This window comes from Neofelis nebulosa, chromosome 4 (assembly GCF_028018385.1).
Source record: "Neofelis nebulosa isolate mNeoNeb1 chromosome 4, mNeoNeb1.pri, whole genome shotgun sequence".
NCBI classification, from domain to species: domain Eukaryota; kingdom Metazoa; phylum Chordata; class Mammalia; order Carnivora; family Felidae; genus Neofelis; species Neofelis nebulosa.
In genome coordinates, this window is record NC_080785.1 from 3261738 (window position 1) to 3288368 (window position 26631).

The following is a 26631-nucleotide window of genomic DNA, read 5'->3' on the forward strand; positions in this document are numbered from 1 at the left end:
GAGGGCCACCGGGCCGGCTTCACAGAGTGTGGCACGTGCCAGGGCCCTGTGCACGGCTGTCGTTGTGAGCCGCGAACGGAGAGTTCCACGTCCCCACGCCGCACTGGGCCCTGCATGTTATGGAGCCCGTCTCGGGGTCTTCAGATATAGACACAGAAGGGAGAGGGGGTCGGAGCAAACCTGGAGATGGCCGGTCCACTTACTCATCCGTCCTCCCACTCTCCCCTCCCTCCATCCAGCATCTGTTAAAATCATCTTATCTTCTTGCCCTTTGGATCTTCCTCGCGGAAGGAAACAACAAAACTCTGCTGTTTACTTAAGGGTTCTCATGAGTTTCAGTGTCCAAGTAACTGGACTCCAGGGCCGGCGTGAAAAACGGAACGAGTCAAGGACGCCATCCGTGTGGGCAGGCCACATTTTCCCTTGACCTACTTCTTTGGAACAGGAGGGGCCACTGACAAGAATCTCTGTCGCAGAATACGCCAAACTGTCCAGAGCGGCTCTCTTTCTAGAACACTCTCCGACAGGGACAGGGGCGGGATTTGTGACAAACAAGCGGTTACCGGTTGGTTACTCGGCTGAATCCACCAGGAGCTCACGACACTCTCAGGGCACACGCCCCGCTTCAGGAGAGGCGTCCACTGTCGCCCGCGAGGCGCGGGGTTGCTTGACGTCCCAACGGCAGCCCGACAAGAGCTGCTGTGTTACAGGCTCGCCGTGTTCTTCCCGCCGGCATCTCGCTGGTTCTTACGCTCGCCATCAGAGCTGGGGTTCCCGTGGCTCTTGTGGGTCCTCATACGCCGCCTGGACCCGGGCCCCTTATGCTCCCTTCTTTTTAGCTCTACGATTTCTCCTGAGCCCTGATGGAGGCATCTGTGTCCTAGTCTCTCCGCGTCTACGTCTTTTTAATTTACCGCTTCTCTCCCTCTCATGAATAAGCAGGCCTGAGCTCGGCCTGCTGGGCTTTTGGCTCCCTGGGCACCCAATGCTGTCCGTGGTTCCAGGGCTGAGTGTGTCCTGTGGCATCTGAGTGCATCTCATGGACACCCAGGGGAAAACCAACTGGCAGGGAGACGGTGGGAATGACCCTTGGGCCTGTGGGAAGGGACCCCCGCGGCCCTAACCACATTTCTTGGCCAGGGCAAATTGCCACAGCCCCCGTTTGTGCTTTTCCTATTTGTTTCTTCTCCCATCTCTAGACCCTTCCTTATTTACTTCCTTCACCGTCTCCTTCATCAGAGGGATCACCTTTGAGGTGTTTTATAAGGGAAGCCTCTGGACCCAGGGCTGGGGGCCAGGGATTTGAAGTACACCGTATTTCTCGACTCTCAGAGATGAATATGTAACCTCACATGCATCTCTAGCTATGTATAGAAAAGTTCTAATGTCATGTGACCCCACAGGGAAAGAATAGGATTGGGATGTTTTGGCACGTGGCCTCTGGATGGACGAAGGTGCTTCCAGGTCAGGGGTCCCTCTGTGCCCACTGACCGCCGGGGCTCTCCCACGGGCTGGGAGTCCGGGTCGGCCTCCTGACTTACCCCACAGCGAGCGCTCAGGCTCAGGCTGCTCCCTGCCCTGGACCGCACGCTCTCCTGTGTGCCAACCTAAAGCCCATTCCAAGGACCCCATCCAAGCCCCACCTTCCTGGGAAACTTCCCGTGATCCCAGCCCACTCTCATGCTCTGTTCTGAACTCGTGGGCCATTTGCTTTCTGCTCTAAAGGATGCAGCTCGACCACGTGTACTGTTTGGGTCAGGCTGATCTTGTTTCATGGGGGAGAGCCTTGGCTCCTGACCACAGGAGATCAGTCTGTTAGGTAGCTGTGTCTTCGCTAACAAGGGGGTACTTAGTAATGCTCCGGGTCCACTGGCCTAGGTGATGAGCCATTGTCCCCCTGTAAGGGAATGGGTAGAGAAAGAGCTTCCAGTGATGGTCTGGACATCACTAATCAATCTCAATACTCTCCCATTGACCACTGGTGACCTTCTATTCCTCTTCAACCAAGAGTTCTAACAGTTACCGTCAATCAGTCGCGTTTTCTCAAGAGAGGAGACCCATTTACCAACCTCAGAGGTGATGGGTAGATGGACCTGAATGAAGGACTCCGTGATACCTTCAAGGGGGAAATCTAAATCGTTTAAGAGAAGGGTGCCATCTCCCAGAGTAGGCAAGTCTGGAGGGGGATAGAGCTCAGGGGGAAAGACAGACGTATCTGGGGCATTTTGCATGAGGGGTTTCCAAAGGTAAACATCTGGTGGGCAGTTAGGATGCCAGGGCTGGCTGGGTTGACTAGGGAGCCATCCGAAGAGAGGAGGATTGAACCTATGGGGACCCGCGTCCCCCCCTGGAGCTATGAGTGCAACCAGTGCTCTGGGGCTACAGTGCCTGGTGGGTTCCAGCACAGCGTTGGAGCTCATAAAAGCCTATTGGATGCACGAATGGACAGTTCAGGACCAAGAAGGAAACAGAAAAGGCAGAGTTCTGGGTGCTTCTTGGGTTGTTACAACACATCAGTCCTCCATTACATTATTTCCCCCATTCTGAGGATACCCCCTCGGCCCATGATCAGCACTGACAGGTTAGACGATGAAGCAGAAAAATACCAAATGGAACAGGAAAGGAATCTCCACACAGAGGACATTTTCTCTGGATGGTGTCATGACATGTCCCCCCCAAAGGAGAGAGTTCCAGCCTGGGACCTTATTTAAATTGTCAGCCTCTTGAGGAGAGGCTTTTTTTTTTTTTTTTTTTTTTTTTTTTTTTAAATTGCCAGAGAAGCATCTTGGGTCTCAGCACAATAGCTTGGTGCAGGATGCTTTCCCCCCATGAGCCCCACCTGAATCTCTTCCTTGCTGGCTGGAATGCATTTCTAGCCATGAAGCCCAGCGAGTGTGGTGCAGGGGGGAGCCTCAGATGCACAGTAACCTACTGCTGATGGTTGGGCTGTTTCAGAGTAGACGTTTGCTTTCCTTGTAAAGAGGACAATGCAGGGGCGCCTGGGTGGCTCAGTCAGTTGAGTGAACGACTCTTGATTTTGTCTTAGGTCATGATCAAATGGTTCGTGGGATTGAGTCCCATGCTGGGCTCCGTGCTGAAGGTGCAGAGCCTGCTTGGGATTCTCTCTCTCCTTCTCTCTGCCCCTCCCCTGCTTGTGCGCATGCTCTCTTTCAAAATAAATAGTAAACTTACAAAAATGGGAGACAATGCAGTACTTACTGTAATCGTCAACCTCGATCTTCCTGTATTCCACTTTTGGCATCTGTCGGTCATGTACGGCCTTCTTTACGTGTTCGTTTGTTTCTAGGTCATACATTTCTAAGCGAGAGAAAGGAAAATGACACAGTCAGACTCAGCAGTCATTTATGGAAGCCAAGTGTTGTCATGTGCATCAGACCACTAATTCCTACACTGGGCCTGGAGGTGATGATTACTATTTCTTTTGCACAGACTAGGAAACTGAGACATTAGATAACTTGCTCAAGATACAGGACAAGGTGGAGTGCCCAGTCTCAAGTCAGGAGCTTGGGTAGACGGAAGATTCCTCCCCCGTATTAGGCAACTCCTCCGCCCCCTATAAATCGTCTTTCCGCAAGGCATTTCTCACTCACACGCATAGGTCTGGGTATGTTTTACCCAAAGCTGCTGGTTTTGGAAAACCAACATCACATACCTGTTAGGACAGATGAGTTTCCAGATATAGTGGCCACAATAACAGTGGGGAATAAATTTAAGAATTCCCTGAGCTTGCACCAAAACCCAACCTAAGCCTAACCTACCCTAAGCCTGGGTTAACAAGGCTTAGGGCAGAAAGTCGCCACAGGGCGAAAGCACCCCCAGCGTAGAACAAGGGGTCGAGCAGAAAGCCACTTCCACAGGACGAAAGTGTCTGAGAACAGGTAGAGGTGGAAAGCCCCACAGCAGGGCAAAGATGTCCAGAGCTAACTAGCAAGAAAAATGCCGTGTTAACCCTGAGGTAGCATGCTCCATCTGACTTAGTCCCTAGAAAAGTTCAGATAAACAGACACGGTGACTGACGCCTGCAGTAAATGGCCGTCTGCTCAGCGTCAGCATTTTGATTTGTATTGACCCTAACCCCTAACACTGCATACCTTTGAAACCCCCTTTCTCTCACACACAAGTTAATGATCACTGTTTTATTGTTTCTTTCTGCACGTCCATCACATTTGTAAGCCTTCTGATCCTAATAAATATGGAGCAAGGACCCTTACTTGGGGCTCTTGTCCCTCCCGGACATTAGCCTCTCTCATATTCAATTCTGCGTCTGCTCTCTTGCTGGACAAGACAGAACTCCAGACTCAAAGTCTGCAACAAATAACCAAGGAAAGAAAAGAGAGTAGAGGCTGGAGTATGCTCTTTATTAAAATTTTACAGGAAAAGTGGATTCAGATCTCTCACCCTACTCATAATGTGGTCTGGCTTGGCACACCTTAATTTGGATGATCATATTAGCTGGCAGTGATACAGTGCAGCAAGACCGGCCCTTTCCCCTCCAAATTAGAGAGAGAGGGGTCAGTCCTATGCTGGCTCCTTACATGCACGTGCAACCAGTGGTATTTGTCCAGGTGCAAGGATGCTCTCAACAGCCCACTTCACTAATCTCCTCCTTCCTCCTACTCCACAATCTGCTCTATAATAAAACCACTGGATTTCACTTCCTCCTTCCTCTCTTACTTTGAGCCTATATGTGGGGACACGTTGTGGTTCATTATGAAAGGAAATTTTGTCTGCAAGGAACTCCACCTTTGAAACATTCATGAATATTTAAAATTTTTTTTTTTCCAACGTTTTTTATTTATTTTTGGGACAGAGAGAGACAGACAGAGCATGAACGGGGGAGGTGCAGAGAGAGGGAGACACAGAATCGGAAACAGGCTCCAGGCTCCGAGCCATCAGCCCAGAGCCCGACGCGGGGCTCGAACTCACGGACTGCGAGATCGTGACCTGGCTGAAGTCGGACGCTTAACCGACTGCGCCACCCAGGCGCCCCTCATGAATATTTTAAAGAGTAAACTCACACCACATGCAATGCTACAAGGAACGGTGAACTGTCCCCATAGAAACTCCTTTTAAGAACAACAGACACCCTAAGTGACACCTTTAGCATGAAGGCACCTGGAGGCCAAATATCACCCAGAACCAGGAGTCTCCAGCACTGAGCAGTGTTATCTGTGAACAGCACAAGGCTACCAGTGGTGCTCAGGGATCCGGGGGATTCTTTGTGAACAGAAACGGCAAACGCCCTCAGGGGCCAGTGGAAAGGGACAGTTCCAGTTGCTGGACACATATTTGAAAATTCAGCTTTGATGGGGAGCCTGGGTGGCTCAGTCGGTGAAGCGTCCAACTTCGGCTCAGGTCATGATCTCATGGTTCGTGAGTTCGAGCCTCGCGTCGGGCTCCGTGCTGACAGCTCAGAGCCTGGAGCCTGCTTCCGATTCTGTGTCTCCCTCTCTCTCTTCCCCTCTACCACTCACACTCTGTCTCTCTCCTTCTCAAAAATAAATAAGCATTAATTAAAAAAAAGGAAAAAAGAAAATTCAGCTTTGATATAAAGGTGAGGGAGGAAATGGTAAAACTAAATTTTCAAACAGGTAGAGTTAAAGGTAAAAACCTCTTAAGTTGGACCAAGATTGTGAAAGATTCTGAACACCACATGGCAGCCAAGACATGGGGTCCTTCGTAGACAGCAAGTCGGGACACCTGTGTCTGCGAGGGACGTACAGGGAGGTCCAAGCACACTTGGCCTCAACTCGGAGACCCGGAGATGTGGCTGAGAGACGGCATGCTCTACCTTCTGGCCATGCACGCGAGTTAGGGAAGGAGCACAGCCCCGGGATGGCAGGTGGCCCCGCTGCCCACCCCATGTCCACAGCCCGGACTCCTCAGAGAGCCGATGCAGCACTCAGGTTTTGCTGAGTCTAAATGCCCTCCGCCTGTTAAGAGTGTTGCAGGCACTCAGTGGAGAGAAATTGGTTTGGGAGATATTAACTATTTCTTTTTTTTTTTTTTTTAATTTTTTTTTCAACGTTTTTTATTTATTTTTGGGACAGAGAGAGACAGAGCATGAACAGGGGAGGGGCAGAGAGAGAGGGAGACACAGAATCGGAAACAGGCTCCAGGCTCCGAGCCATCAGCCCAGAGCCTGACGCGGGGCTCGAACTCACGGACCGCGAGATCGTGACCTGGCTGAAGTCGGACGCTTAACCGACTGCGCCACCCAGGCGCCCCTATATTAACTATTTCTTATCTGTATCCTAGTCACACCGATAGGGCGGGAAGTCTAGAAGGTAGTTCTGCAGGATAAGGAGAAAAGTAGCATTTTTCAAGTTCTTGGCTGCCACAGAACCTTTGCACTTGCTGTTCCCTCTGAAGGAAGTTTTTTTTGCCGGCTCCTCCTCCATCAGGTCAAACATCACCTTGTCAAGCAGAAGTCCATCTCAGGTACCCCTCTTCACACCAAGGGTAAGAGTTGTGGTCATTTGTCAGACTCTTTCCCACCCTCCAACTCCCCAGGCATCAGTGTTTGGTCCCATCCCAGGGACGAAACGCGTGAGTTTCCAGTCACCTGAGTAGATGGGGAAATCCAGTTCATACCCCGGAAATGGTGCCTCCCCACAGGAGCCAAGTCTGGGTTTCTCCCCAGGCTTTCTCCCTGTTCCCTCATGGCCCCTTTCCATGGCCACAAGAGGGTCTCTGCTGCAGAAGAAGCTGGGAGGGACTGGGAGGTCCTCCTGGGTGCTTCAGAAGCCTGGGGGCTTTCAGGGGTTCCCAGGGTTTCAGGCCTGTCGAGTGGTGACAGTTGACACAATCGAAGCCTCTCCACCATTGTTCCCCGCATGAAACGACGCACAGTGAAACCAAAGCACGCTTCCGTTGCACTGACGGGAAAGCATATGGTACTTGATGGACTCCTGGCAGACACAGGTTAACACTGAGTTAATGCCGGGACCAGGATGGAATTCATGGACGCTGCCCCAGACCTGCACTCCGTGCAAGAGCCAGGGCACAGATCTTCTGGAAGCCTCAATCCTCAGGGAACCTGCAATCTTTCCCTCCCTGTGTGCCCACAAGATAAGCCCAAGTGGAGACAGGTAAGGGACTAGGGGTGTGCAAATGTGGGCCAAGCTGGACGAGGGGAATTAGCAGGCACATGAGTAGACCGTCTTCACCAACAAGAACAAAGGCGGCCCACTGCCACCGAGAGGCAGCAGCACGCGTTTGCTTCCGGGGTGCAGGCGACAGCCTCAGCTGGGGAAATTTGTTGGTGGCAAGGCCAACTGGACCACCAGAGCTCAAAACGCAAGAGGACCGAACGGAGCCTCTCAGTTTATCACGACATGCTCCTCCGTCCGTGGGCACGCGTTTGAATTCCGTCTTTCTGGCATCACTCAGCAATCTCCGATGCTGATCCTGAAGGAGAAATTTCGTGCTTAGGTTTGCCGAGTCGTTTTGCTGCCCACCGAGCTCAGCTCGCCTGGAGCTAGCAAGAACGCAGGCTCGCCTCCGGAACAGCCCGTCCGTTCCTGGACCCCAGAGCGCCAGCTTCGAGTGGGAGTGCGCAATGTTCTCATCGAGCACTGACACTACAGACCGCGTTTGAATAGCTCGCCCTCTGTATTGAAATCCCACCCTTCACAGAGGCACCAAAGCAACAGACTATTAAATTTAGTTAAATATTAGATTTCTCATTTAATGATTGCCCACACAACTGGTTTTATCAGCAGAGAGCTGGCTGGCCCACAGGGGAGTTGAGTTAAGCCATTTTATTTGTTCCCATAATTGCATTCAAAGAAGGCAGGAGCTCAGCAGAGGAAATAAGAGAAGATTGGCATGTTCCCGGAGGACTCTTCTTTTGACTTCAGGGCCATGGGGACCTCCAGTCTGGAGCATACAAATGGCCACTCCTTAATTAAATGTGAGCCCCCTCTAATATTTGGTGGAATTAGCTATTATCAGATCTGGACACAGTGAGACCGCAGAAGCAAATGCCTGCTCATGGGGGCTGCCTCCCTGCCCGTGCCCCGGCGGGCGGATGGGGCATGGCCCGTGGGTCGTTTGCGGACTCTGTTGGTTCAGGGAAGCAGTGGGGGCATCACCGCTTGGCTGAATTTGGGGAAATGTGACCAGAATCTAACAGAAGCCAACAGGCGACTGACCTGATGACGATGAGAACAGCCCGCTCCCCTCCTGGCATTTCTGTAGGAGGTGGAGCGCAGGAGAGCACGTGCACGGAGAGTCGGCGTCCGCTTCGCCCTGCTGCGTTGTCTCATCGCCCTGCATGGGTTTCCTGTGCCTCTCACCGCCCAGGCCTGTCCTGGCACACTGTGGATGGCTTCCTCGTGTGCACCCGCCCCTGGTCGGCCGCCCTAGGGCCGTGCGGCTCGGACCAGTGCCGGCTGACGGCATGCCAGCACGGGCGCCCCTGTGCTCCCGGAGATCTCCTTTCTCTGAACGCTGAATGTCCGGTCGTTAGAGTCACTGTCACACAGTCGGGTAACAGTTGCTCTTTTTTGCTCTAGGTTTGTCTTCAGTAGGATTTTTTTTTTCAACGGTTTTTTTTATTATTATTTTTTTTATTTTTGGGACAGAGAGAGACAGAGCATGAACGGGGGAGGGGCAGAGAGAGAGGGAGACACAGAATCGGAAACAGGCTCCAGGCTCCGAGCCATCAGCCCAGAGCCTGACGCGGGGCTCGAACTCACGGACCGCGAGATCGTGACCTGGCTGAAGTCGGACGCTTAACCGACTGCGCCACCCAGGCGCCCCTGTCTTCAGTAGGATTTTAAGGAACTTGAAGGCAGAGTCCCTGTGAGTGAACTGATCTTTGGCACAACCGCTGGCACCTGGCCAGGCAGGTGAATGGGATTAATCAGGAAGGGCTGTGTGTTGCCTGGGCTGACGTGGCCCCCTCCCCACAATGCACTACACTGCCACTTAGTTCTGGGTGCAGCGGTGGGTGGGGTGGCAGCGACCTAGGAGGGAGAGAGGGAGGACGCCAAGGCAGGGCTGGGAGGCTCGCTGTGTGCCGTTCTCTCTGTCGACCACACGCACGCTCGCTCACCGAACGTGCCGTATTTTGGTCTAAAATGACCCATCTGTAAATCTGATCACTCCATCCCCCACAAAGGCTGCCTGTGTGTGGAGTCCTGGGGATCCAGAAGACTTTCCGGATACACAGACAACGAGGGTTTGACAGAATGGGTCATTCCAGGCTTGGGGACACCTGGTCTCTCTGACGTCTGTCTCCCCTCTGACCGGCGGGCCACAGAGGATGTGGCCTGTGGGTGGTTACTCAGGAAAAGATGCAGAGGGGCCAGGATGGCTCCCAGACAGGGAGGACCATGTGGGCAAGGCCAGGCCACCAGGCAGCTCGCATCTCGTACGATCTCAGAAAAGGACTGTCTTGATGTCTGCTGCAGGGGGAGTTGCTTTTGCATCTTGATAAAGACCCACGTGAGGAAGAAGAGAATCCTGTCCGTGAGTGTTGGTAAGGCAGTGGGCCTGGGAAGCCAGGTCACCTGGGGTTTGCCAGCACGCACTCAAGAACATGCTGTGCGGGCGCCTGGGTGGCTCAGTCGGTTAGGCGTCCGACTCTTGACTGCGGCTCAGATCATGATCTCACGGTTTGTGAGCTGGAACTCCGTGTCGGGCTTTGTGTTGACAGTGTGGAGCCTGCTTGGGATTCTCTGTTTCCCCTCTCTCTCTGTCCCTCCCTCGCTTGTGCTCTCTCTCACTCTCAAAAATAGATAAACAAACAAAAAAACAATGTAAAGAACACGCTGTGGGGTGCTGCCTGCGAACACACACCACGCCCACCTCCACCGCCCCCTGCACTTCCTCCCGCTGGCCAGGGAGCCGACTGGGAGGGTGCCGCGATTGCCGACAGGGCATCCACACAGCTGAGTGGTACTCCCTCTCCTACTTACGTTACAACCAGCCTCAAATTAGCTGTGTTTTGTTGGTTTCTCTATCCCGGTACCTAAGTTGTTTGAATACCCAGGCATCAAATGAGTATACTTTGGTCCCAGGCATAATTACGTTCTTAAGGAAACAGCTTTTAAATAATTCAGAGTCACATCTGTGAACACCCTGCAGGCTCTGCTCGTAGATAAGATTTTCTAAAGGGAAAGAAGTCAAATATTCCCAGGGTGGCTCTGGGGTCATGGGGGAGGAGGAGGAAGGACAAAGAATTCTGAAACAGTAATTTCAAATTTCAGAGCAGGGCTGGAGTGGATGCAACGATCGGCCCAGAGCCAGACCCCTGACCTCGCAGGGCCCGTCTCGCCACCTGCCGTGCGGCCTTCCTGCGGCCCCCACCCTCCGTGCCTGTCACGGTCCAAGAGCACAGGCGTCAAGTTAGCTGGCAGTCCGGGCTTCCCACAGTCTGTCCAGAAGCCGCCTTCCGGAGAGCCGGCTGGCCCTCCCGCCACTGCCACAGGCACGCAGACCCCCACATCTCCGTCTCCCTCCACACAGCAGGGTGGAACGGCCTTCCTGACGCACGAGGTGGCTGTGTCACTCTGCTTGCCGTGTCCAAAGCCAGCATGAGGTTCAAACACCGCTAGGGGCTTGGCGCTGAGCCAGACCGGGCCGGGGGTGGTTTTGGGAACTGTGATCAGAGAATCTGTGATTGTCCGCACATTGCTTAGACTATCGTGACGGCACAGCCGTCTCCAGCTGCTGCGTCCTGGGGTCCGGGAGAGAGCCCCCGTGGTCAGGACTACGTGCTTGGGGTCAGTGAGCCATGGTTTTGGTCCTGGACGAGGCGGTGCCATCCAGTAATTTTCTGTAACGAGGCACGTGCAGGATACCATGCGCAAAGCCCTTGGGCGGGCTGGCCACGGGATGAGATGGCCCCCCGATCACGCTGAAAGTGGTGAATGCCACGACGATGGGGCACTCAGTGGCCAGCACCAGAAGGTGAAGTTTAAGGGTTCAGTCCTTCCAGCCCACCGAATACTTCCTGGCCCGCTCCAGCCCAGAAGCAGCACCTTCTCTTCCTCCGGGGGGGGGCGGGGGAAGGGGGCCAGCATGGGCCTCCCGGCCGGCCGGCTCACCATGGGCGCCAGATGGAGAACACTAGATCTGCAGAAGCCCCTCAGGCCGCGTTGACAGCAAGGCCAATGGATGGTGGGCCAGAGGCAAAGGCCAGGCTGGAAAGAGGACCCACCGCTTTCTAGCCGTACGTGCCTGTGTGCGCATGTGTTTCCTCGATTTTCTTAACTGGAAAATGGGGGTGATAGCAGACTGTCACGTGAGGACAGAATGGGCCCATAGCAAGTGATTCCTAAGTGCTGGCCTAGTCACGTGGACGTCACGGTTACTCTCTGGGCCCCTGGCCAGGTCAAGTTTCCAGAACATATTCCTGGCACAGCATCACTCATAACGAGCCCACGTGGGGTGGGGCTTGGCAGCATCGAGGATGCGGGACCGCAGGCTGGGTTTGCGACTACAGATGAGAGGCGCCTGCCCACCCTTCACCTTGTGCCACGCCTGGAAGGAAAGAACTCAGCTCACCTGGAGCGCACCCGCACGTGAGGGCGGTCGGCTAGTCCCGGCCCAGCAGGGGTCACACTCGTGGACCCGCAGCTTCGACCACCGCCCACTCCAGGCAGGGGCCCGGCCCCCCACACGGACTCCTCGACGGAGACAGACCCACCCAGTGTCACAAACACCGAGAACGCTTTGTTCTGTGCCGGTGACGCGGCTGGGGACGAGATGGGGCGAGAAGCTCCGTCAGAGGACACATCGAAAGTTACATACACAGAAAAGAGCCTCTCACACATCCCGCCGACAAAACCCGAGGCTGGGACCCCAAGCGCGGGGTCCGATATGCTACCACACCTACAGCTTCTGGTTCTCTCTGTCCAGGAGGACCCAGGCCCGTCTGTGGTGCCACCCTCTGTGACGGAGCAGGAGGAGCTGGGGGTTCCAGGCATGGGGTCTCCTGCTCTGGTACTTATTTTCAAGTCACGTCATCTTCTTGGGCCCCACGCTGGCGGCTGGCACCCAACAGGCTGGCCATCAATGTTCTCACTGAGTGAGCCGAGAAACTGTAACATTTTTCCATTTTACCTCATCTTTAAGAACGCGGAGCAGACTAGAGGGTTCACTGTGACTTGCTGGTGTTTACCTTCACTCTCCCTTCCCTTTCTCCCTTCTTTTCTCTCTTTTTAAACCCACTTCCCACCGTCTCCTGGAAGAATTCAGATAATTTGCTCTTCAACAGTCAGAACTCCAGAAGGAATAACGCATTAGCTGTTGGGATTCCCGCGATCCGAGCCTCAGTTTTGTCATCTGTGACATGGAGCTGGCCGCCCTTCTCACGGGTTATTGATGAGAAGCAAGGAAAAGAGCCTCATCATGCGCTATGCGACTGTACTGTGACCGTCACAGCCCTTGGGCATCACGTGTCACCTCAGACTACCGAGGCCATGGGGTCTGGCTTCTGCTGAGGACACGGGGGATTCTCAGACCAAGGGAGCCCCGAGGGATGAGCACTGAGGCTGCTGAGTGGGTGGGACCAACACGCCGTCTACATGGGGCGTGAGGAACACTCCTTCCGGAGCTCTGTGGCCCGCAGCTGTCGGGGTCTCCGACCTCCAGCCTTGGAAGTGAAGAAGTTCGAGTAGTTGTTGCCTACCATCCATTTCAACTCCCAGATCTGGGATTTCCAGAACGAAACAGCTTTCTTTTCTTCTCCGTGATGAGCCCCCTATGCACGGCCACCTGACGCCCAGTGAGTCAAACAAACCAGCACTCGGCCCTCGTCCTTCCTACCTCTCCAAACGGAGCCCGCTTCTTCTCTGGGAATTCCTACAGCAGAGTTGGGAAAATGAGGACAATTTTTTTTTAAAGAAAATCACAAAAACAACCGAAATCTCAAATCCCTACCAAATTTGAAAAGTCCACAAATCTCTACCCTTCATGGAGGTCTCTCGGACCTTGACTCTGGGTCTGACAAAGACCCCAGGATTCGCATCCCTGCTCACGCCAGGCACTGACCAACATGTGCCTCTCTGTTTAGGTCTGTTATTACATCTTCTGTCTTCTGTGCCCTCAGAAGATTCCAGGCTCATGCGGGTAGGAGCGGGTCCCTGGCCCCATGCCCCCATAACCACCCATCTGTCCCTGGAGCTTCCCCTGCTGGCTCTGTGCTCTCCTCCTGCATTCCTGCGTCCCCAGGCGGTGCTCACGGCCACAGTCAGAGAACCCTCCCTGGTGTGTGTGGGGTCAGCCCCCTCATAGGGACCCCTCCAGCACGAGCACCTCTTGCACAGTCTGGGGCCTCTGGAGAGCACTCCATGGGCTGGCTCAGGGAAGTATCCGACAAGCAGGCAGAGTGATCTATACAAAAATGGCCCATATTTCTGCACTCAGTCACTTCTCTCAAGGACTGGCAAAGGTTGTCAGTGGCATCCTAGACCCATGCTCCTTCGTCCTGTGACGGTGACAGCAGGCACCATGGGCCTCTCTTCCTCCTTCCTGGGCTTCCCTTGCACCTTGGCGGGCCCACGTGAGGGGGTTCTGGGTGCTGGAAATATTGCATACCACTGCTAGGCTGTGCAAGGTCTGATGTCCTGACCCACGGCATCTTCCCTTTCTCTTTCTTCCCGTCCACGTGGCCGGAAGCTGGGGTGACGATGACGGGCCACAGTCTGGAAGGAACTTGCAAGCCCAGGTTCCTCCCAGAAGAGTGACAAGGATCACACCATCTGAACTTTGTGTGAGCGAAATATAAACCTTTGTTTTGCTGTGTCGTGTGTTGGACTGTGTCCCCCAAGATGCTGAAGTCCTAACCCCCCCATATCTTATTTGGGATGAGGGTTTTTGCAGAGGAGACAAGTTTAGTTGAGGCCATCAGGGGCCCTGATCCAATACGACTGGTGTCCTTAGGAAAAGGGGGACATTTGGACACAGGGACGCACACACGGAGGCCATGTGAGGAGGCAGACTGGCTCTCACACAAGCCAAGAAACACCCATAATTGCCAGAAGCCACCAGAATCCGGGCAGAGACCTGGACCAGACTCTCCCTTACAGCCTCCGGACAAAGTTGCCTGCTGACACCTCGCTCTTGAACTCGCAGCCTCCAAAGCCGGGACAGAATCCAGAGCCCCATGTGCGCCGCGCTGGGACGGGAGCCCCGGGAGACTCCCACGTGAAGATTTGGGTGGTGGCACTCCCAGCAGCTGTTAGCGCTCGGCCATGAAATCCCGACTTTCTCTGAGGTGCAAGGAGCCGGGACAAAAGCCATCTCTGTGCGTTCTCCACAGCCAGCGGGACGCGGGACTAAGCTGTGACCGGCAACAGGAACGCGGGCGTGCGGGTGGCCCTTGCAGGAAGCCAGCCTGCAGGGACGGTCGTGCTTTGCCTTCTCTCCATCTTCCAGCCACTTTTCATCACGAAGCCACTCAAGGGTGGAAGTGACGAGCTGGACAAGCGGTGGGGCAGGCAGGAGGGCATGATGACTGTGGCGTGTGAGCTGGCGTGGCAGACGGGGATGCATACAGAGAGCAACGTGTTCCGTCCCGTTGAAGCGACTGCTGTGTTAGGGTTCCATGACACCGCCAGACCCTAACTGACACGCGAGGTTCTTCTACTTTAAAAGAAGCCTTTGGGGGGCGCCTGGGTGGCGCAGTCGGTTAAGCGTCCGACTTCAGCCAGGTCACGATCTCGCGGTCCGTGAGTTCGAGCCCCGCATCAGGCTCTGGGCTGATGGCTCGGAGCCTGGAGCCTGTTTCCGATTCTGTGTCTCCCTCTCTCTCTGCCCCTCCCCCGTTCATGCTCTGTCTCTCTCTGTCCCAAAAATAAATAAAAAACGTTGAAAAAAAAAAAAAAAAAAAAAGAAGCCTTTGGGGCGCCTGGGTGGCTCAGTCGGTTGAGTGTCCAACTTCGGCTCGGGTCATGATCTCGCAATCTGTGAGTTCCAGCCCTGCGTCGGGCTCTGTGCTGATGGCTCAGAGCCTGGAGCCCGCTTCGGATTCTGTGCCTCCCTCTCTCTCTGCCCCTCCCCCACTCATGCTCTGTCTCTCTCAAAAACAAACATTAAAAAAAAAAAAATAGGGCATAGTTCCACGTGCTCTGTACCCAGCCTCCCCCAGGAGTGACAGCCTCCGTGACCCGGTGTGGCCTCGAGAGCAAGACACCAACACTGGGGCCGAGCCGCTGGCCACGCACCTCATTCAGTTTTCATCAGACTGTAGATTTTTAAGAAGGGAAAAACTTCATGAAATATCGGGAAATTATCTACGTCCTCTTGTATTTTAACAAACCCTCTTAATGGAGCAATCCATGTTTTCGTCAGAAAAAAAGGATGCCCCAGCAGAGGCTTTGTGAAATACTTCCATCTTTTCTGGTGAAATCCGTAGCTAAGGAGATTCTGGCATGAACACCCGAGGGCTGTCATGCGGGCCGTGTCTGTCGATCCCACAGACACCTGCCTTGGGGTGGGGGTCCTGGCCCGACCCGCTGGGCAGGCTCCCCAGGACTCTCCAAGCCCTCATGCCGGGAAGAGCGGGCAGCCTGTGGGCGTGCAGGGGAGGCGGGTGCAGCCCAGGGAATCCTGTGTCAAACTCTGTCCCTACTGGACGTGTGGCCAGACCCCCAAACCTCACAGGCTCCTAGAAACGTTCCCCAGTCGTGCTGGAGATGAGGCCTGGGGCCGGGCACCCTTCGCCCTGAACCCCCACCCCCCCAGCACACAGGGAGGCCAACGCAGCCCCCTCCCTCCCTTCTCCCCTTTGAGGGCCACACAAGTGTTTTGAGTGGGTTTTGTAACCATCTGATGTCCCTCTTTTTGCCTTTTTTTTACATTTAAGTGATTTTAAAAATCTATTTCTGATTTTTTTTTTAATTATGCATTTCTAGTCATTATTTGATGAGCTTTGTGGAATACTGTCATTATTTGGGAATACTCTCTAAATGCTGTCTCTTGAAATAAATCTGTTTTACCCACTTTTGGACACTTTGACCACTTTTTAACCAGTGTCTAAACAGATGGCGGGAGACCCCCTCTTCCACGCTTTCCCCCTTGCCAGCGCCGTTCGAAGCCCTACCACCGAGACAGGAGTCAGAGTCACTGACGGCCTGCTGCCGTGACACTCGAGGGACGTGCAGGGTCACCCCACCATCGGGGCCTCAGGTCTGACTTGCTGTTCGAGGGCGGGGTACAGAGCGGGGGCGGGTGGTGCCCCAGTGGGAAGGAGTGAGGAGTTGGGAGGAAGGAGGCAGTAGGGTTCCTTGGGGACAGAGGGTCAAGAAGTAAGGCCAAGAAGGGGACAGACCTCTGCATGTGCGTGTCAACCTGCACGGGGTCCCCTCAAGCAAAAATGTGCTGGGAGGTCCTCAAGAGGCTCCGGAAAGTTTCGTCCCTGCAGCGGCATGCACGTGAAGCCCCTCCGTGCTGTGAAGGTGTCCCCCGGCCACAAGGGCAGGTGAGTGTCAAAGCACCCATGGAGCCTTGGCCCCCAGTGGGAGGTTCTAAGAGGAGGGGAGGGTTGGGAGGGCCAGACTGAGGAGCTGGGGGCCATGGGCCCTGTTCAGCGCCCCACGCGGGGCCCTGCATGGTCGCGGTGGCCTCTGGGCCTCAGCACTCGTGGGGCGGGGGCACCTTCTGTCTGGGTGGCTCTGACATTTGATCGATACTGCCAGTCGTGGGGGTCACTCTGAACTGCGAGGACATCCCCATCTCTGGCTCTCCAGACAGGACTCCGTGGGCTGGACTCTCTCACAAGGCTCAGCTTCCTCTCTGCCATGGCACAGAAAGGTTCCAGAAAAGAGCAAAAGCCACTTACTTTTCTTATCCGTTGTGTTGTGCACTGTCACCGTGGGGACTCCAGGACCTGGGCAGGTAGGGAGGGGGAGCCAGACAAGAAACAGAAAGAAGGTTGTTAGTGTAGCCGAAGCAGGAGAGAACCCCGGCCTTCCTTACAGCTTGCACACGTGCGGGCCCGGACCAGCCCTGTACTGCAGGCTGTCTGTCTTCCTCTGGGCCCTGGTTCATCACAAGGGGCCCGATGAAAACTCCCTATGTTCCCGCTGCAGAAACGCATTCACATCATTTTACAGAGCCTGACTTGGTTCACCCCCTCCCCACTCCACGGTCCTTGCACCGACACAAATCACACGCCGTGCGCTGAGTTCGAGTGAATGGCTCAAGCGGCCAATCCTGGACGGCTTCCTGCGAGAGAAGCCATCCCCTCCGCTGGCCTCTTGGAACACCTGGTAAACACTCGCAACCACAGCAGGGCTATGCTGTAGACTTCCGCCTGTGCGTCCGTCTCCCCCGGAAACGTGCTTGCGGCTTCCCAGCTCCAGGCTGCCAGGAAGCCCGGGGCCCCGCGGTGTGAGGGTAGGCACAGACTTCCTTGGCTTCAGTCCATGGTCAACAGGACTTATTCTCGTGAGCAAGAAGAGAGTCCAGAAAGCACAAGGGCTTCCCAAATTATTTTTATATCATTTTGAAAGTAGACTATGAGGTGGGCGACCTTTCTGACTTCCTCTCTGCCCGCTCTGCGAATCCACTCTGTTCCAGCCAGCTGGACTTCTGCAGATACTGAAGGACGCGTATCATTCTCTCTGCCCCCAGACGCTGGCATGGCTTTTTTCTTCGTTGAAGTCTCTGCTCAAACGCCTTCTCCAGCCACCCAATGGGAAAGAGCACCTCTCATGACCATGCCACCAGTCCCTACCTGTCCCTGTTTTCTTCCCCTTTAGAGAGGTCACTGTCACATTCTGTAAAGTTGGGTCCTTATAACAGAAATTTTCAGAATTTGCTCACTGTTCGCGTGTTCAACTGCACCAGAGTGTGAGCTCTAGAATTTATAGGGACAAAATGAGATGCTGTCTTCCTGCCGTTATTTCTAGCACCTGGATGGTACTCGGGATATAGTGGGTACTTGACTACATGTTCATGGAGTGAGTGCTGAGTGGTGATCGCAGAGCGTCCAGGAAGGAGCCCTGTGATCCTGGGGGACTGGGGACAATGAAGGCAGGCGGGAAGCAGGTGGGCAGAGAAGGGTCCATCACAGGGACCTGGTAGTCGGGTTGTTTCCTGCTCTCTGCTTCAGGCTGGGGACTCTGGGATGCCATGAGCTCACAGAGATGGGCCACATCTGAGCCGCAGGCGAACATGGACTGTTTGGGGAGAGGGATGGCTGGAGTTCAGCTTCCTTGGGGTCATCGTAACTTCTGCATGCTTCTCTGGGGCCATAGACCAGTGGCTCAATTGAGAACCACAAAACCTGGCACAGATCCCACTGTAGTCAGGCTTAAAGACCCCACTGCAGTGGCTAAAGAGTGGTCCCAGTCCAGGACCCAAAGAGGATGTGCCAGAAAAACAAAGGGGCCAGTTCAGACCCCAGACCCTGGCTGAGCTGAGACACAGCCTGTGGGTCGCACCAGCCACGGACCTCAGAGCCTGTCCACTGCCCAGGGACTGGACCCAGACACTGTCTAATGCACATCCAAAGTCTGGGAGGCCCTGGGGCCTTATTCCCTCTCCCCCCATGCCCCCTCCACCATTGACCCACAGATAGGATTGCCCAAACCACATGCGAGATATTCAATTACATGGGCATTTCAGATAAACACTACAGTATATAAATATATATTTATATACTGTGTATATATTTGTATAAATATGTCCCATGCAGTATTTGGGACTTACCACTAAAAACAATTACTTGCTGTTTGCCTGAAATTAAAGGGAACTGCATGTCCTGTATTTTTGTTTGCTAAATCTGACACCATCTCCCCAGGGGCGCAGGCAGCAGTGATCTGAGAGTCTAGGTGTTTAAATCTAAAGAGACAGCCCTCACCGAAAGGGGTTTAAACACTGGCTGTGGGTTTAAATTATTGAATCAAACTAAGTTTCCCGGCTCAAAGATCCATTTTCCCCCATGGGGAGCTCATGTGGAAGAACAGATCAGTTATTGAGAAATAAAGACACTACATCTATTTCCTCTGCACGTTTCAGGGGGAGTAAATTCGCATACAGAGCGTATCCTGCATTTTGATTAATAATGTAAACAACTATTATTTATTTAGTGCCTACTATGTAGAGGCACTCTGCAAGATGTTTAATATGAGTAATTCATAACGCTCACAGTAGCCCTCCGAAGTTGATCTTACAGATGAGAAAACGCAGGTTCTGAGAGTTTGAAGCCCTCCATCTAACCCACAAAGTAAGAAACTCATCCCTCCTCAGTTTTTAATTCATTAACTTGATATATGTTGCTAAAAAAAATGCAAACACTGAAGAACGGAATAAAGTGACAAGTGAAATACGCTTCTGACCCCCACTTCCCAGAGGTGACCTAAATGTCTGCAAAATGGCTTAAGATGATTCTCTGTGTATATGTGGTCATATTTGCACACACACAGATATTTTAAACAGGTTCAAGCAACATAAAAACACCTGCATAGAAACCAGCAGCTTTGTCAAATCTTAAGGCCGAACCCTATTGCCTCAGTGTTTTGTTTTTGTTTTTGTTTTTAAATAAAACATGGACTTGAGGGCACCTGTCCACCCTTCCCTGATCTCAGCCTGCTCCTTTCCCAGAGGTAACTGTTACCTTGAGGTGACTTATCATCCTCCCGCACCACTTAAAAGATACTTTTGCGGGGCGCCTGGGGGGCTCAGTCGGTTACACGTCAGACTTCGGCTCAGGTCACAGTGTCACAGTTTGTGGGTTCGAGCCCCACATCGGGCTCTGTGCCGACAGCTCGGAGCCTGGAGCCTGCTTTGGATTCTGTGTCTCCCTCTCTCTCTGCTCCTCCCCTGCTGGCACTCTGTCTGTCTGTCTCTCTCAAAGTAACAAATAAGCACTAAAAGAATTAAAAGACATTTTTGTCACATGGTCTGTGTCCACAATCTCATGTTTGTCACATACATCGTGGCCCAGCATCTGGAGATGGGGCCACACGGGCAGCACGCGAGTGAGCAATTGTTTGGAGTCGGCACAGCCGCGAGAGGTGACGATGCTCGGTGCCGTGCGGCCTACAGCTCCACGGCGGAGCGTCTTGCAAACACCGTTGCACACACCCCTGCACACACTCGTGAGGAGGCGCGTAGGAGGTCCTTCTCAACAGCACCTGTGCATGAGCAACAGTGGCCCAGCTAACCCCTAGCAGGAGACGGGGTGGCTTAAATCAGCACATTCACACGGAGAAGGCTGGAGAGTGCACGAAATGAATGAGTAAATCCACACCTGATGTGGACGAACATGAAAAACGCAAACTTGCCTGAGGACATGAAGTTGCTGAATGGTGAATACTGCAATGTACAATTATGTAAGTAATTTTGAAAAGCTGTAACAGGTGTATAGTATTCCATTATATGGATATATATATATATATACATGTATATATAATTTATATATATAAATTATGTATATAAATTGTACATATAATTTATATTATATATTAATATTTATATATAATATATATTATATACATTATAATTAACAATATATACATACTACAATTTATTTGGTGCCTTCCCTGCTGACGGAAATTTAGGCTGTTTCCTTTTGTTCTTCGTTACCATAAACGGCGCTGCAGAAAACTCTCTCGCTTGTATCTTTGCGCGTGGACGAGACCGTCAGTTAAGCTAGCTACCAGCACTGCGACTGCTGTGTTGAAAGGTTTTATGGTCAGCTTTCACTAAACCAGCTTCAGGGTCCAAACACGGAGCCCCTACCCTCAGTGCTTAAAAAAATGAACGCTTATTTCTTGCTAATGCCACGTCCTGGTAAACGCGTGGCTACACTGGGTTCTCCGTGTGGTGTCCTGGTTCTGGGACCCAGGCTGAAGCCCCCAGCCCTCGTCGGGAATGAACTGGGTCACAGCAGGAGGAGGTGAGCAAGGGGGACGCACGGGGGCTCCTAAAGGGTCCGGGCCCTGCTGTCATACTCACCGGCTCTCGTGCCTTTGGCCAACAGAGGGGAAGGAACCTCTCTCGATGGGGGCTGGGGTCACGTGGCGATGGGGAGGGTCCCGGGGGGTTATGCGTGAGACGTGGGGCAGCCATCTACCGCCTCAGGCAGAGGCATCTGAGTCCTAGTCGATATAGACTCACACTCTCTAACTTATAGTTTATGGGGGGGGGGTTCTGCATTACAACAATGGCTCCAGTGGGCAGACACAGTACTTGGCATTGGTTAATGTACATTTCTCAGATTTTGAGTGAAGTGGGCCATCTTTTCGCCTTTCTTTGACATTTGCGTTGTGTGTGTGTGCGTGTGACTGCAAACTGCCCTTTCCTGCCCTTCGTCCACCACAACCGTGCTGGGGCCTGTCCCTGTGCTGTTTAGGGATTTATCTCTTTACTGCTGCTGCAGAAGCTTCTCCTGGGTTCTCCCTCATCTGTCACTCAAAAAGGGTCCCTGGTACCAATGGCAGCAATTGCTGTGCTGAATTGAAATGAAAAAAAAAAAAATGTAACTGCTCCTACCAGGTTCCCACCACACCCCTAGAGAACAGAAGACAGACAGACAGACACACACACAATCTGAAATCCTCATGCTGGAAATCTGGGTCCCCGGTGCCTATTCAGAATCTGGGACTCAGCGCTGTATACAAAATGCTTGCCGAATGGATTAATGGCTAACGAACAAAGACCTTTTCAGCATATACTTGGCCATGACATATCAAGGCAGCACACTGAAATCAGGCTAAGGAAGGATCTCTTAAGCCCATCCCACGTCTCCGTGTTTTATAATCCAGCTTTTTGGCTCTCTGTGGGTACGTGGTCACCCCTCAGCCCCCACCCACCTTTTCTCTAAGTGCCAAGCGTAACTGCCTCCGTCTATAAGGGTTGAACGATGTTCTTTTCCTTGAGAGCCACACCACAACTGTGCTGTATTCACCACTGTTTTAATATACAAGATTCTTTAGAATAGCCAAACAGAAACAAAACATACAAGAAGTACGTTTAAAGAGGACACAAAAGTTAAAAAGCAGCCCCTGTGTATAATTTAAACCTACCGATTCTAATCTTCCAGATCCTGTCCGAAGGTCAAACCCTCCTCTGGGAGAAAATGCCCTAGGTGGGTTTTAAGATTACCCAAACGGGTTTGAGATTTCTATGGTGGTCAGGCTCCTCAAAATTGGCAGGTAATTTAGAAACCCACCTTGGGGCGCCTGGGTGGCTCAGTCGGTAGACCGTCCGACTTCAGCTCAGGTCATGATCTCACGGTTGCTAAGTTCGAGCCCCGCGTCAGGCTCTGTGCTGACGGCTCGGAGCCTGGAGCCTGCTTCGGACTCTGTGTCTCCCTCTCTCTCTGCCCCACCCCCACTCGTGCTCTGTCTCTGTCTCTCAAAAATAAATAAATTAAAAAAAAAAAGAGAAACACACCTAAACCACAAATAATTTTCTCATAAGAAAGAAAGAAAAAACAGGGGATTTTCAATTTGGAATAAAATGCTTAGACTTTGTGGGGCGCCTGGGTGGCTCAGTCGGTTAAGTGTCCGACTTCGGCTCAGCTCATGATCTCACGGTCCGTGAGTTCGAGCCCCGCGCCGGGCTCTGTGCTGACCGCTCAGAGCCTGGAGCCTGTTTCAGATTCTGTGTCTCCCTCTCTCTCTGACCCTCCCCCATTCATGCTCTGTCTCTCTCTGTCTCAAAAATAAATAAACGTTAAAAAAAAATTAAAAAAAAAAGATGCTTAGACTTTGTGATACTTTGATCAGACCTGGGCTAGTGTCCACCTATGATTTCTCTCAGAAGAGAAGGGACATTCCCAATACACTAACAGCATACGCAGGATTTGCGGAGAGCTTATCACAAAAAGGGAAATCCCTACACTCACTGTAAACAAGAACACTTTTACTAACGAGTCTTAGGAGGGACTCACTGAAGTTTGAAACTGGTTTTCCTTCCTCTTCTTCCAAAAAAATCTAATGCACATACAGCCAACACCTCACTGATTAAACGCATTGTTTTGTACAGTATAAAGCTCTTGGCTATGTTGTCACTGCCTCTCTGTTATCCGTGCACACGTTATTGTGACTGAAACCTGGAAAATCTGGCTTTTTGCTTTACAGACAGCCAGAACCCTACAGGACTCTGCTCAACGGTGATTCTGACAACTCCTGTTCACGGCTTCTTTTCACTTTGCGTGTAATTCAATGCGACAAACATACATAGAGATTCCGTGTGTGCAAGGCACGCTGCCAGGTCCAGGGGAAACGGCCAGAAACAAAGTATTTGCTGTCAGGGACTCACTGTCTAGTACAAAATAGTCCAGGACAAAATACAAAATGCACAAAAATAGGCTTTGATGCCGTGTCACGAGCAAAATCACCAGAAGGCACACGGTTCAGAGGTGAGCAAGTTGACTCCCGCAGGCGGGGACGTGGTTGGGGAGCCTGCCCTGGTTCCAGCTCTGCGCCTTTTCTCCTCTGGGTCTCACGTGCAGAAGATAGTCAAGCCTGGATTTTGAGTCACGTGTTCTGTGAGTGTTCCGCAAGACGAGCAAACATTTCTAACAAATCTTAACTTTATAGAGGAGTGATGTTGTGCAACACAAGTCGTATGTGATGCCAGATGCCGTGTGATCACAACTGAGACAATGGTTCTTCTCTCTTTCTCTCTCTCACTCCCTGCGGGGTTGTGGGTGATCGTCTCCCATGCTCAGATGCTGGTCTCAGGAGGTGGTGTTTGGCAGAAATCCCTGACTTTTCAGAACGTTGGAAGGTGCCCCCAACTGGCACTGGTGTATTTTTTGTCACCTCCAAGCACCTATGGACGGTCCTTTGCTTTTCCAGACAAGAGTAACCTGAAGAAGGCTTTGCTTCATTCTAGGTCAGGCCGCCTGCAGATATAGACCCTTTCCTCGGCTGCCTTATTGCCAGTAACATTAAATACAGTCTATGACAAGAGTTTATTAATACCGTACCGTAGTCAACATCCGTGCGAACATATACAATGGCACCCGTGGAGAAAAGATTCCATTGAGCCAATCGACAGCAGTGATGGTTAGTGATACTGAAAGTTGTCCTACACAATAGCCCTCCTCTCTCTTGTCTCCCTCACACCAGCCATGAAGGTTTTCAAAGGTAAGTGCAAGTTAATTCGTTTTTCTCTTTATATTTTGTATTTTCTTTAGTATCTTGTATTATATTACGGTATTGTAATCATTTTTTAATGAATATTTTTGGGTTGCAGAACGAATCATCTGAGTTTCCATGATTTCTTCTGGGGAAATTTGCTTTGATATACAAGAGCTTTGGATTTACAAGCATGTTTCCGGAACAATTGTGCTCACAAACCAAGGTTTTACCGTATGGGCTTGTCGAGGTCTACTCTTAGTAAGAGCGTCAAAGGCTGCCACGACCACTTTTGGGCGCCCACTACTTGCCAGGCCCTGTGTCGGGTGTTGGGGTGACACTGCCTCCGTGTCCCTCTGTGAGGCTGGCGTACCCTACTCCGGAGATAGGAATCGTACGACCGGAGCCTCCCTCTGAAATGCAGACACGGGCAAGAGGCAGGGGTGACAGTCTAGACCTGGACCGAGAAGGAGATTCTACTTGTAGCCTAAAGTGGAAGTCACGGAGGGCAGAAGAGAGTGAATATCACTGCTCTGCTCCCTCTCAGCCTGGCCTTCTGGGATCTGGACAGTTTTGTCTGGTCTTAGGACAGGGGGCATGCTTTTGAAAGCATACGGTTATACCTCACTGCAAATTCCTCTCTGCAACTCGGTGAAATGGTCCATTTCCCATTCTGTACACGCCTGTGTGCTGCCATCCCCTTCCGCGTGCACTCTGACATTCACACGGCGCACACGCTTATGAACATGATGGGTAGATGTAAAAACATTTAAATCACGATTCTCTTCGTCCTGTCCTGATATTTCTGAAGTCCCAGGTGGGTAAGCCTGTGTCATAGCTGGTGGACCCCTGGAACATGCAGTGAGAGCGCTGATATGTTCAAACCCAGATGCAGAGGGGCACCTGAGTGGCTCAGTCGGTCAAGAATCCAACTTCGGCTCAGGTCATGATCTCACGGTTCGTGAGTTCGAGCCCCGCGCCGGGCTCTGCGCTGACAGTTCGGAGCCTGGAGCCCGCTTCGGATTCTGTGTCTCCCTCTGTCTGCCCCTCTGCTGCTTGCACTCTGTCTCTCAGATTGTCTCAAAAATAAATAAACATTAAAAAAAAGTGTCAAACCCAGATGCAGAACCGTGCGTTCGCCGACAGAGAAATCTCGTTCTATTTGTTCGGCCTTTGCTTATGAAGACATATAAACAACATTTGGTTTTCTAAAAACTTTGGTTAGTGACAAGAGACCATTTTGGCTCAAGTGAGATATCTGACTTCCAAATGCATATTTTTCCTGAGGGGAGATAAAAAATAAACCGTAGCAAGCAAATCTACAACCAATGCGTATGGGAGTTTTGACCCATGGAGTCCCTGCGGTCAGAGGCGAAGCATTCAGATTTCACAAAGAAAAGACTGAATTACGCAACAGACGTGCAAACAGAAAAATCTTCACGTTTGCGCTTCTGTTTCTGGTGCCGTTTATGCCAGAACATTCATTTACACTTGCTTGACTGCATGGGGAAAAGTGACAATTACACATGCAAATGAAGTGATTAAAAAGGACACAAAACTGGAAACGAAAAAAAAATCATCACAATAAAAAAAAAAAATCACCGAGACAGTGTTTGTCTTCCTTCCTCTCCTGTCCATCCTTGGAGGATGTTTATGTGACAGATAATTTCCAAGCAGGGCTAAACCCACGGCGTGTGGACAATGGAGTTCACTGCGCATGGCGGGAGCCCTGATGAATGGTCTCAAAACCAGCTGCTGGGAGTGCAAGAAAAGGCAAAGGCTCTGGTCGAGACAGTCGGCGCGGCTCCTCAGTGCACGGAATCCAGATCTCTTTATTTGCCAGCTCATGCATTATGTATGCCGGCTACGCAGAGTTTATACATGGAGGCGATATTATCATACTGCTAAACAGGGACCTAGCCAAGCTACCCGTGCTGTCGTGGATGATTAACATATTTGTCCTAGAGACAGTATTTCCTAGTCGACGCGGCAGACAGATTTTGTCGCTGTTCAATTTCGAGACCTTGTGATCGCTGGCATAAACCCTGGCATTTGGGGGGGTCTGCCTGCCACACCCCACAGCACTGGGTTTTGCTTCCGTCTAATTCTGTGCGTCTGGGGACCTTGGATGAAGTCACACTTCCGTCCATGCAGCAGCCTAAGTGAATCACTCAGCAGGGTTTGTAGAAATCGATGGGTTGTTTTACACACTCACAAACGATGGCGAAAAATGTCACGTTGACTTTGTATGGTCACGTGTAACCTCTTGCTCCAGAAACTGTGAGTGACACTCAGGGCTCATGACAATGGCTGAGATTCAGCTGGTGTCTTGGGGTTGTTGACTCGTAAAGCTTTAGGTTTCAAGACTTATGCGTTGAAATCGTGGCGTCATTTTTATGCCCTGTATGCATCAACCTGGGGGAAGGTGTGAGGGGTTTGGCAGAATTCACAGAATCCAGAGAAGGAAGGAAGGAGCTCAGCCTGGCTCGTTTTGCCAGATCAGGCAAACCACAGGGGAAATGATGCATCGTGCACTGGGTGTTCCATTTGTGCCGAG

At 52.1% G+C, this 26631-nt stretch overlaps 1 protein-coding gene across 5 annotated transcripts in view; it reads right to left on the reverse strand.

Annotated features, from left to right (window-relative positions):
- The window catches only part of DPP6 (dipeptidyl peptidase like 6), a 953748-nt gene that overhangs the window by 18493 nt on the left and 908624 nt on the right, over window positions 1-26631 (reverse strand). For all 5 annotated transcript variants that reach the window (XM_058723704.1, XM_058723702.1, XM_058723700.1 and 2 more), the window contains exons 17-18: window positions 16817-16864; window positions 3220-3318 (exon numbers count right to left, since the gene is read on the reverse strand). In XM_058723704.1, coding sequence (XP_058579687.1) covers window positions 3220-3318; window positions 16817-16864 — 147 coding nt within the window. The remainder of the gene's footprint in view (window positions 1-3219; window positions 3319-16816; window positions 16865-26631) is intronic.